This window comes from Centroberyx affinis, unplaced genomic scaffold (genome assembly GCF_046629955.1).
Source record: "Centroberyx affinis isolate AG114_WGS23_722 - 3 ecotype Tasmania unplaced genomic scaffold, CSIRO-AGI_Caff_v1 ptg003034l_1, whole genome shotgun sequence".
Lineage (NCBI taxonomy): Eukaryota > Metazoa > Chordata > Actinopteri > Beryciformes > Berycidae > Centroberyx > Centroberyx affinis.
The window spans coordinates 202,282-215,000 of NW_027281127.1; the positions used below are offsets into that span (position 1 = coordinate 202,282).

The 12,719-nt window shown below is 43.9% G+C and overlaps 1 protein-coding gene across 1 annotated transcript in view; it reads right to left on the reverse strand.

Moving 5' to 3' along the window:
* Positions 1–15: 15 nt before the first annotated feature.
* Positions 16–12,719, reverse strand: part of shroom4 (shroom family member 4) — a gene marked incomplete at its 5' end in the record, with an annotated part of 25,262 nt that continues 12,558 nt past the window's right edge. The window contains 8 exons of the mRNA XM_071537391.1: positions 16–2,738; positions 3,481–3,623; positions 4,122–4,292; positions 5,590–5,691; positions 5,905–6,034; positions 6,974–7,675; positions 8,222–9,061; positions 10,399–10,460. Of these exons, the coding sequence (XP_071393492.1) occupies positions 2,582–2,738; positions 3,481–3,623; positions 4,122–4,292; positions 5,590–5,691; positions 5,905–6,034; positions 6,974–7,675; positions 8,222–9,061; positions 10,399–10,460 (2,307 nt within the window). The remainder of the gene's footprint in view (positions 2,739–3,480; positions 3,624–4,121; positions 4,293–5,589; positions 5,692–5,904; positions 6,035–6,973; positions 7,676–8,221; positions 9,062–10,398; positions 10,461–12,719) is intronic.

Consider the following 12,719-nt stretch of genomic DNA (forward strand, 5'->3'; position numbering starts at 1 on the left):
TTATTTATGGTACTTTTTTCCTCACACGAGTGTTTTTGCAGTTACAAAAAAAAAAAGGCTTTTGTAATGCATTTAAAAAAAAAAAAAAAAGGTTCTGTAATAAATCAACATTACATAGGAAAACATCAACAGAAGAAATATACTCTCTTACTGGTCCGCCAAGCCAGCTTCTTGTTTTGTCAGCCAATAAGATTCCAGTCTGTTTTAAAAATGGCTGTTATAGTACAAGAATATACTGAATATATACAATGCAAAATACATCAACAAAAGTATACATGGACGTCTTGGTTTAAGGTCAAAGGTTGTTTGGTACAGAATTAAAAACAGCAGAAATGAAAGCCACTGGTTAAAGGTCACTGGGAACAAACAGACTTACAAAACTGGGATAAAAATATTGAAGCTTTTGATAAACTTTGTTAATAATTTATCCATGTTGTGCTGCTTAGTCTGCTGGTTATGAAAACATGCACAGGCTTCATGGATATTTTAGTTATTGTTCCTTAAAAGTGCAGGTTTACTTGATCAACAGTTAACCTGTGAAGCTGATAAAGTAAGAAGTGAGAAAGGTGTTGACTCTGTGTGTGTGTGTGTGTGTGTTTTGCAGAGCTACTCACAAACATATTTTAACATTTTCTTTACATTCCAGCAATTCCGTATTTCAACAGCTAAAATATACACCTTTCCTCTTCCAAATCGCTTCCATCTCTTCTTTAGCTATAGTTTTTTTTTTTGTTTATTGTTTGTTTTTTTTAAACTTGATTTACACAAGTAGTACTTAAACTCCTAAAAAAACCAACTTGTTTTAGGAGTCCGGTTAAAGCTCAGGAGTCTTTGGCAACGGCAACGCCACAAACCACATGACAGGTGGACCTCAAGACAGTAAAGGAAGAGTAGAAACAAGATCCCAGACACTTGCAGTTTTAATAGAAGGGCGTAACGGTGGATAATTAACCTGAACAGTAACTCTCTGCCCTGTCGTTCAAATCCTGTCACCTGTGTGTTTTTGGCAATTTACAATGCGTAATCAATGGATTGGTCAGGAAACGTTTACTGCATGGCTGAAATGACAAGTGGGAATTACAGGAGAAAGTTAAAGGAAACAAACGGCAGAATTGGTTTTCCCCCCTTTCAAAACATATATACAAAATTAAACCTTTTCCCGGTCTTTTCCATGCATCTTTTACAACCGATTCCAGTCATTTTCACAAGTCAAAATCACTATATACACGACGTATACATTATAAACACAAGCGTCTCCTATACACAATGGCATCACGAGTCAGTATAACGAGTGGGCGGAGTCTCAAACTCCCACACAGTAAAACATGTTACAGCTATAGACAGTTACAGTAATAGAGGATACAGAGTCATATGGTGATATAATGGCAGCGTCTAGATAATGTGTGTGTATTGCAGAATGCGGCTGTTTCACAATACTGACTTCAGTGATATTAACGGAAAATACAGTTTCTTAGTGTGAAGCACCGAAAAAAAAACACTCCTAGATTCTCTGAACCGGGAGATTTAAATAAAATAAAAAAAAATAAAAAAACACAACATGAGTGACACGCACACTTATCAAAAAACACATCAACGTCGTCTTTGGCAATGTAGTGTGATACTGATATTTAGATAGAAGAAGAGATCAATGCAGTTTTACAGTACGTGTGTCAGGAACATAATCTGAAGCAGGGGGGTGGATTGGAGTTGTCCACCCCCCCCAAAAAAAAGTAGTTATACTCATTAATTAACTTCAGAGACTTTTGAAAAGTGAAGGAATTGACCGCAGTTCTTCAATATCCTCAATTTGAACACTTAGATACACTCCGGTTTCAGTCTTTTAGTGTTTCTTTTACTTCTAGCTCTCCAAAATCGGGGTAACGTCCTCTTCTCCGCCTTCTAAGTCAAAAGGAGCGTATCGATCATCTCCATCCCCCGACTCTAAACTTGCTCTCAGCTCTCTTGTAGACGATGTGTTTCTGCACCATTTGCCACCAGGACAAATTCTGGAATATTTATTGTACTTGGCGATTTTAATCTGACCCTCTCCAACCATCCTTCTGTCCAATCGGAAACCCGAGGTGTGATAAAGTCTGTGCGCACAAGCATGCTTTACTCTTCAGAGCGGAGCTGGGAGCAAACTCAAAGTCTCTCAAAATTTAGTGTTTGCAAATGCATCATTAGTGTGTGTGTGTGTGTGTGTGTGTGCACTCGACTTTCTTCTTTCTTCCGTTGTGATTTGGATTTGTCTCAGTCTCGGCCACTACTGCATGTTGACTCGACGTCTTCCCCACCTATCTAAAACTTTTCAAAGATACGTTTTTCCTCCACCTGGTAGAAACCTACTATGTAACGGTCCTTGAACTTCTATTCTACGATTAGTTGGATGTTGAAGGGTTTAGAATAGAGTTCCTGCCAATAGATTTACATCTGTTGATTCTTCAGAAACTCCTTAAGTATCACTTTTATATTTGGAAAGACATGGACACTGTTTTTGGTCTTGGTCTTGAATAGGACTCAATTTGCTCTGGTCTTAGAATTGACTTGGACTCGACTCTTCTTCTCCTTCTTCTTCTGTTGTTTAATAATGTCCGTATCCCATAGACATGCCCATGCCCAGGCCCAGGCCCAGCCCCAGGCTCTCCCTCAGCCCCCGCAGCTGCTCCTCTCCCAGCCGGATCTTGTCCTCCAGCTGCCTCTGCTCCACCAGCAGGGCCGCCTTCATCTTCACAAAGTGGCTGCAGGGAAACAACGGCAGTAAACGTGTTAGACATGTCTGGTAATAAAAGTGTAAGTCAGTGCGTGGTACGGGTCATTATACAATTTCAGGGTGTGTCAGATGTGTATCAAACAGCGAAATGCTGCAAAATGCGGCCTTCTCTCTGCAGATTCATACTTTTTATAAGTCACAGTTACAGGTTTGATATTTTAGGCGTTTCTTAAACCCAATGTGACAAGAGAACCAGTATTTTAATGATCCTGGGTTCCTCACAAAGTCCAACTTGGTAACTCTTCATTCTCATATTGCATCATAAAGACATATATTTCCTAAATTTCTATTTTTAAATGATACTATATATTACTTTCATCAGTTTTTTATTATGTTAAATCTATGTGAGCAACAGAGCCAAATTCTTTCTAGAGGCAAACTTACTTGCTCAATTAAATTTCTATTTTTAAGTTGTTTTTTTTTTAAAGTTTTCTATGTTCTTCCTTTTATGGTTTTTGTGCTGTCTTATGTCAAATTCCTTGTATGTGCGAACTTATTTGGCCAGTAAAAGTTGACATTCTTCTTCTTTGTTGTTGTCATTGTCTTAATTTTTGTCTATCTTTGTCTGAGTACAGCCCATTTTTCAATGTAACATCCTGATATTTCAAGTGGTTTCCCTTTAAAAAACTGGGGAAAAAACAGGTACAATCCGTGACTATACTGCACAGCTAGGATTTCTATGTGCACTGCTCTGAGCCTTCATCACTCACCTGTAGTCCCGGTGCTGCTCGGGGGAGAGGCAGCGGGCCAGCACCCGGCCCACAGCCTGCTCTCTGCGGTCAACATGGTCCTTCAGGTCCTGGGCCTCCGACAGCTGCCGCATGAGCTGACGCTTCTTCTCCAGCAGGGGGAGCTGCAGGCAAACAAAGAGAGAGACAGAGAGAGAGAGAGCGAGAGAGAGAGACAGAGAGAGTTGATGTTTTCGGACTACATTCAAACAAGGGTTCATTTCCTTCATGTATTTAGAGTCTAAACACATCCCATTTGATTATCCTGTGCTACTTTTTCCATGCAGCACCATCTGATACCTGTTCCTGAGTTTTTTCTTGACTGTGAGGACTTACATGCTAATTTAAAGTGTATAAATGCCCCTTCCTTGCAGATTTAAATGCTGCGTTTAAATTTAATCTATCACACGTACACCAAAGTCCTCTGTCCCTCCTCCATCTATCCTTCCTTTGTTCTCTCCCTTTCCTCCTTTCCCTCCCTCCTTCCTCTTTTCTTCATTCCTCAGTTAACTCTCTTTCCATTCCAGTTGTGTAGTTTTTTTTTAACCTCTTGCATCATTGTTATCCTTATTGACTAATGTCTCTGGTGTTTGAGAATTCCAGGTCTTTTCTTTGTTCCTCACCCTCTCATGGTGCGCTGTGTCTGGGTCCAGTGTGTCCAGCGAGGTCTCCACCCTCAGCAGCCTCCCGGACAGCGACAGCAGCAGGCTGACCACCTTGTCCAGATCCCCGATGAACATGCGGAACTTGTCCATCTCATTGGGCTTACACACCGCCACCACCATGCTCTCCACCTGGAGACACAGACGAACACACAGGGTCAGAGACGAGACGAACGGACTTCAAGGCAGAGACCGATGTAACTGAGTGAGGGAATGGGTGAAGCCTCTTAACGGCACGTTTGGCATCCCTAAATAGCAAGCACTTGGTTAAGTTTGAATTCGGTACACGAAGTGGCGCAAGCGTAAGTGAGTAATCATGCAAATAAGTCAGTGGGTGAATGAGTGAATCCTTTGCTTTCACTTGATGAAAAAGCAACCATTTTGCATCCCTCAGTAGCAAAGCATTTGGTTTAAATTTAACTGGGTACACAAAATGGTGCAAGTGGAGTGAGTCACCATGCAAGACAGTGTGAGTGAGTGAATGAGTGAATCCTTTGCTTTCACTCGAAAAAATAGCAATTTGTGTCCCTCAATAGACAAGCATTTGGTTTAACTTTAATTGGGGAAACAAAATGGTGCAAGTGGAAGTGAGTCAGCATGCAAGAGAAAGTGACAAAGTGACAGAGTGAGTGAATCCTTTGCGTTCTCCTGATGACCCAATGGCGATTTTGCATCCCTCAATAGGCATTCCTTTAAAATGTAATTGGGTATTCAAAATGCCACAAGTGGAAATGAGTCAGCATGCAAGAGAGAGTGAGTGACTGAGAAAGTGAAGGAATGAGTGAATACTTTGCTTTCACTTGATGACAAAGTGGCCATTTTGTATCCCTCAATAGCAAAGCATTTGGTTTAAATTTAATAGGGTACACAAAATGGTGCAAGTGGAAGTGAGTCAGCATGCAAGAGAAAGTGACTAAGTGAGAGAGTGAGTGAATGCTTCTCTTGATGACCCAATGGCAATTTTGCATCCCTCAGTAGACATTCAGCTAAAATTGAATTGGGTATGCAAAATGGCGCAAGTGGGGGCGAGTCAGCATGCAAGAGAGAGTGAGTGAGTGATTGAGAAAGTGAGGGAATGATTGAATCCTTTGCTTTCTCTTGATGACAAAGTAGCCATTTTTCTCCATCAATAGCAAGCAAATTATGTCAATTTAATTGGGGTAACAAAATAGTGCAAGTGATTAAAAGACTGAAGTGAATGAATGAATGAGCGAGTGAGTGAATAAATATATGGCATGAGTGAATGAAGTGAGTGGTTTGAAATGACTCCTTCACTTTCACTCAGCGTCACAGCAGCCATTTTGCATCTTTCGTAATGTGACATTTGCTTTAATTCAAGTGCAGAGACAACGGCAGGAGTGAAAGCAACTGACTGACTGACTGACTAAATGAACAGATGACTGAATTAGCAGACGAAGTGTCTCCCCACCTCCTCTCCCAGCTGTGTGTTGGCTCTGATGTCGTCCTGTAGGCCCCTCTGAGCTTCTCTCAGCACGCCCAGCTTCTTACGCAGGCTCTCCATCAGCTGCTTCTACACAACAGAAGGCGAACTGTTAACACACTTCAGAAACAAAACAGCGGGCAACACATTTCTGTCAATCTCACATCATCTATCGGACAATATTATTAACCTTGACTGAGAGATACTGAAGTTGCGGTGCTGGAAGGTACAGTAAAAGTTAAAAAAAATAACACGATCCCCAAATTGCCGATCACAGAGTTGGATAGTAGTTGCGTGTGTTACCTTGTAAGTCAGCTCGTCATCCTCGTCCCTCTCTCTGCTCTCTGTGAAGTCCTTCATCTGGGACAGGAGCTGAGCCTTGGCTGCAGACGTGCTGTAATAAGACGAACAGCTGGAGCTCGCACCGGACCGCCTGGGAGACCAGAGTGGAGAAGAGTTAATTTGCACAGTGATAAAACACAGAGGCAGAGTGATAAGAAATGACACATGGTAATAAAATATGATTAAAAAGCATCGAAAGAAGAGATGCAATCAATGTGAGTAGGTGAGACAAGGAGCGTATGAAGACTTCTCACCTCTAAACGAGCAAACAAAACTACAGCAACAAAAAATCAAAATGATACGTTAACACAACTGCATTGGATAACAGTGCGGATCATTTAAATGGCATCAGAAATAGGCTGGGGTGATATCCAAAATTTTTTAGCGCAATACTGTCCTGCCAAAATATCACAATATATGATATATGACAACGCCGATGATTTATGAATGAAGCTGAGAGTAAAAACAAGGCTGCCTATGGTGGGACAGCTTAAAGTTAGACTGCTATAACATGGAAGAATAAGAAAAAGAACAGAGAGAGGGGTGAAATAAAGAGAGAGAAGCAAGGAGAGAGGAACAGAGAAGCTAAGGGTTTTTGCTAAAGATGCTTAATGTTTGTTTTAAGCTGCATGAACTGCAAGGCGGGTGGGGTTTACCACATTAGGACAATTCAGACAGTTAGACAGCCGTCTAAATTTACTTTCATATACTTTCCTGTGATCATCTAAACTTTGTGGCACTCCTGGTACTGCTCTATGTGGCAAACCCCACCAGTCTGGCACTGAAGTAGTCTAAACCAGGAATAGCATTTGCAAACGCTAGAGAGAGAGAGAGAGAGAAGAAAACTGGCTGCAGAATAGTGCTGAGGAAAGGTTGTGGGAAAGAAGGAATGAGCTTAGTGACAAGAACAATTAGGTCTTGTACAAATCAAATGGTCTGTGTAATTAATGCATGGACACACACATATGCACACCATCACATTCCACCACTCTAACTCAAGCTTTCTCCCTCTCTCTCTCTCTCTCTTTACCTATCCAAGCTGTCCGTGTTGTGCTCCGTGGTTCGGTAGGCTCCTCTCCAGCTCTCCATGCCCGACTCTCCCTCACCGCTCTGGGGGAAGAGCTCCTCCAGGCTGAGCGTCTCCCTGCTCCTCTCCCCGGCCTCCAGCTCCTCCTCCAGAGACCCGCTCTCCGCCCTCGTCCTGCCCGAGGGCGAGGCCTCCGAATCGGGTAAGGTGTCGATGTCCGTCTCCAGGACGGTGACCGGCAGGGCGAAGCACGGGAGCTCGCTGCTGATCGGCTCGTCCTCCGCCGGCAGCCCCTCCTCCTCCTGGAAATCGTCGATGTCCGTCTCCATGGGGATGTCCAGCTCCGCCTCCAGGCTGTGGGCGGGGCTCGGGCTGAGGGTCGTTTCCGATTCCGTTCCCGGTTCCGGTTCGGGGATCTTCTGGGGTTCGACGCTGCTGCCGGTGTTCTTGGAGTATCTCTGGAAGCCTCTGCTGATCCGGAGCTGCTGCTGCTCGTAGCTCATGGCGAAGTAGGATTCAGGAGACACGACCCCGCTGACGCCTCCATTTTCTATGGTGGCAGGAAGAGCTGTGTCGCTATGAACTCTGGGAGATGGAGTTCTCTCCCACTCGGCCCCTGGTCTCAGATTCGACTGCTGTCTGTGAGATTTCAGGATTGTTATTCTGTCCTGGTCTGGGCTGCAGCTGGGGTCCGACTCAGATAAACTGGGGAGACACAGATTATCAAAATGAACCTTTTCATCACAACAATAAAAGCATCAATAGAGACAACAATTATCAATGGAAATAAACAGACAGAGATTCGTGTATCAACACGAATCTCCATCCAAGAGATTTCTTCAGGATGTCAGAACTGAGGTTTATTGATAAATTTGGGTGCTATATTTAAATTTAAAATTTTTTACTTTTAAGGCCATCCATTAATTTCCAAAAGCTTCCAATGCCTTATTTTATTTTTCCCACAAACATTTTAAGGGTTTTCAAGATCTATGGGAACCCTGTGTTTTGAAGTTGGGATGTATTTAACCACCCTAGCCAAAAAACAGGAAAAAAAACACCTAAAATTACATACACAAAATTAATTAATTCACAGGGAGTTTAAATTTCATGTGAAGCTGCTCAGCAGTCAACAGCTCCCAGTTGTGAATGAGTGTAACAATGTGATGAAAAAGAGCATGTATGTTCAGCAAACCTAGCATAAATAAAAATGAAAACCCACTGAATCTGTCTTTATGCTCCTGCCAGTCTCACCTGCTCATACTGTTCTCTGCAGGCGGCGGCGGCGGAGGTAGAGGCGGTAAAACCTCCCCCCTCTCCTGCTGTCCCCCGTATCCGCTTCTGGAGTTCCCGTCCCTCTCTCTCTGGGGCGGAGCCACGGGCCTGAAAGCCCTCCTGGAGAACATGGGACTGGGCGGGGCAATAGAAAACGGCCGTTCCTGAATCTGAGCCTGGTTCTGATTGGCCGAGGCGTGGGAGAAGTGGCGCTCCTGGGCCTGAGTTTGACTCTGGCCGCAGCTGCAGCGCGGACAGCCCTCCGACACGTCCTGCCGCTGCGGGGGGAGGCTGTAGGACCGCTGTCGGGACGTTTCGGACGGAGGGGGGCACGAGGAGGAGTGAGAGGAGGCGGCGAAGGAGGGAGGGACGGAGGAGTGGAGGGGCGGAGGAGTAGCGGAGGAAGAGGAGGAGGAGGAGAAGAGAGGGGGAGAGGCGAAGAGGGTGTGGTGGGACGCCCGCCTGCGGTGGAACTGCTCCCACTTCGGGGGCGGCGGCCTCGGGGGCGGCGGGGTCTTCTTCCTGCTCGGCCCGGCGGCGCCTCCCGGCCCGCCTCCCTCCTCCACCTCGCTCAGCGTCTGGCTGGTCGCCACGGAGATGGACGGCGACCAGCGGTGGCTGCCGTCGAAGCGGAGGTCGTTTTCGGACATGGCTCGCCCCCGGAGCGAGAGGGGGGCCGGCGGGGGGGCGAACGCGGAGCCGTACCGGTCGTCGGTGTCGTTCTGTCTGGAGCCCCATCGAGCCTGGTGGGACTGCTGCTGATGATGATGATCGGCGCCCTCTAGTGGCCTGGAGTCACGTCTCCACCTTGGGTAGTCCCTAAAACGGAGAGAGAGAGAGAGAGAGAGAGAGAGAGAGAGAGAGAAAGACAGGGAGAGAGAGAAAAGGAAAGAGCGAGACAGAGAGAGAGACAGGGAGAGAGAGAGAGAGAGAGAGACACAGGGAGAGAGAGAGAGAGAGAAAGACAGGGAAAGAGAGAAAAGGAAAGAGCGAGACAGAGAGAGAGACAGGGAGAGAGAGAGAGAGAGAGAGGGAGAGACAGGGAGAGAGAGAGAGACAGGGAGAGAGAGAAAAGGAAAGAGTGAGACAGATAGAGAGACAGGGAGAGGGACAGAGAGAGAGAGGAAAAAAGAGAGAGACAGAAACAGAGAGAGAGAGAGACAGGGAGAGAGAGAAAAGTAAAGAGCAAGACAGAGAGAGAGAGAGAGAGGGAGAAAGAGAGAGACAGGGAGAGAGAGAAAAGGAAAGAGCAAGACAAAGACAGGGAGAGAGAGGCAGAGAGGAAAAGAGAGAGAGAGAGAAACACAGAGAGAGTGTGAGAGAAAGAGAGTGAGAGACAGAGAGAGAGAGAGAGACAGAGAGAGAGACAGAGAGATGGAGGGCGGTTTTCAATTATTATTTCCATGTCAATAAACTAATAAAGAGTAAAGGAGCGTGTAAAATAAGGTATGAAGGTAAAAAAAAAATAATGATAAAAGCCTAAAAATGGGATTAAAACGAGTTTGTAAATAAGAATGAGAGACAGAAATTTCTAGAAAGAAACTGTCAGAGAACAAGACAAATTCACACGCTGTGACCGAGAAAAAACACACAGAGAAAAATAGAGAAAGCGTTCAAGCTAAGTGTTTCTCATCGGCATTCCAGACCCGCTGAACTGTTACTGTCTCTGGTCAAATATGAGCAGAGGCCCCTTACATACCATAACACACACACACACCCCCCCCCCATACTAACATACAGGACTCACCATCCAACCACATATCATTACGGTCATATTTTAACCATGGATGATTGCTCCACACACTTAGAGCTCATTATACTCAAATCACAGCCAGGCATGACTGAGTGGGATTTCCGCACGTCAATTTACAATGACTTTACCCCACCTAAAGTCTCCGGAGACGTACTTAGAGGCAATCACGGGGAGATAGGGAGTGCGTGTGTGTGTGTGTGTGTGTGTTTGAGAACGTGAAGTGTGTATGCATGTGTATGTGAAAGGGAGGGAATGACAGAAGGGCAGAAGCAGAAAATATGGGGAACAATCAAGCTGAAATGAAGGAAATATTTTTAGTGTGTGTGTGTGTGTGTGTGTGTGTGTGTGTGTAGGTGTGTTTTCTGCAGGCCCGTTCAGAACACACAGGCAGGAAGTGGCTCACCTCTCGGTCAGGCTGTGCTTCCTGTTGAGCTTGGCCGCGTCCTGTTGCCGGGCGGGAAACGTCTGTGGAACACATTTAGCCGGTTAATTTCACCAAAGAAATGCAGCGAGGCCTCGTTATGCGCCGGGTGTCGGTCAGCACACTTCCACGAAGTGCTGAAGGGGAAGTGGGTGTGTGACCGCACCCTGCAATATATTTCAAAGGTGATAGGTGGCTGGGGATGCTCGAGTTTGACTGATTTGGTTTGTGAAGGTTGATGCTGACATTTTCTGCTGATATTTAACATGTTTAATTTTCACTATCTCCATTTTCACACCAAAAAAATCCCCCAAAAAAGACAGGTGTTCAGCGTTGTCCCTTGAATTTTATTCTTATCAGTATGGAAAAATCTCCGAAATAGCATTTAGACCATCTTGGGACAGTAAAACTCTCCACTGGAACACAGACTAATGACATTATTATAGGGTTTGCTGCTCTTTTGAAGCAGTTTGATGCAATCCACCTATTCAATGACAGGGAAAATCTAGGATACTTTACTACCTTTAAATGAAGAATCAATTTAAAGGAGACATTTCATTTAAAAAATGAAATTAATAAATAAATTGTGCAGAATTGTGCAGGTTTTACAGACTGTTATGTAGGGAGGAACCTCCATCATATTGGAGGTGGACGACATGACTGGCCGGCATCAAATATTTAATAAAAAGGCCAATATCGGACCTAGGGTTGCAAAGGGGTGGAAAATTTCCGGTAAATTTCCGGAAAGTTTCCGGTAAATTTCCATGGGAAGTTAAGCTGGGGAATTTTGGAAATATTCCAAATTGGAAACTTTCCATGGGAATTATGGGAATTTATGGGAATTTATGGGAATTAATGGGAATTTATGGGAATTAACTGGGAATTAAGGGTAATTTCATGGAAAGGTATCATATCCAAGCATAAATATTTGTTTTTTTATAAGCAGACATCCATCCAAAATAATACAATTAAAACAGATTTATTTGTAAGTAGAACTTTATCAAGTGTTAAATATTTTATTGAACAATCAATTCTTTCATTGAAGAACAAAAACATGAATGTTGAGTTAAATATTACTCATCCCCCTGACCCAACCCATTCAAAAATTAACAAAAATGCACAGGAATGCACAGTGCATGTAGGCATGTAGGGGGCGTGGTCTCAATAGCCCTGCAGTAAGCAGTGTGCTATGTGTGCATGTGATTGAGGAATAGCATAGATATTCAACTGTACTTGCATGATATCTGGTTGTTTTAGTCAGGATTATGCTAAAATATATTTTCCCCAACTATATTTAAGTTCCCTATTAAGAGCATACGTTCAATTTAGTAAATTCCTGGTTTATTCCCGTTTATTCCCATAAATTCCCGTTAATTCCCATAAATTCCCGTTAATTCCCATGGAAAGTTTCCAACTTTGAAAATTCCCGGAATTTTGCAACCCTAATCGGACCAATGAATCTACAAAGCGATATATCAATCAAACCCTACTCTATATTCATGTCCATGACTATAGTAGAGCGTACATGACAGACTCCACTATTGTTTACAAGCAATGTAAAAATATGAAAGAGTAGAATGAGCATAAAATAATGTACAGTGAGGAGTAGGGTATATCTATGGTAAGATATGGGCAGAACGAGGTTGTGTTTAAGGTAAGAAAGACAGCTACACACAGAGAGGCGGGGCCAAGCTGCAAAAACACACAGGTGGGGTAGGCACTCGTCTTCCACTCCTGTGATTCCTGTGCAAACATATTTTTTGACTGTCTGCGATCCAAATCTCAACATTCATTTTGTTTTTGTTGGGATGTCATGAAGTTAGCAAGGTTGACTTTTACATATTGGTCTCCCTCTGCTGTCAACAGAGTGTAAAATGGTAAGAATTGATAAGTTTGCGATGCTAATGGACATAAAGAGAGACTGGGAGAAACCAGCTCATGTGCATTTACATTCATAAAATCTCTTAGAAGTTAAAGGGGCAATTTATGAGTAATTTATGACCGTTATCGACCTCTATTGGCGACAAGTAGGAATTACAACAACATTGACAGAACTTGACTCCTCCTGCACAAGTCTCTGTGTTTTATGATGCCGGTTCCTTGCTCAACGCACCGTCCTCCATCGCTGAGCAGCTGAAAATGCCAGTAGGTGGGGGGGATTGGGAATATCTTGAAATGCCAATGGGTGGGGAGTTTCTCTTCCAAACAGAGTACGGGCCAGAAAGTGAGTTTTGAAAGCCAGAAATCTCAGTAAATAATCATTGAGTCATTGGTATTGATCAACAATCCTATCAAATTATGGT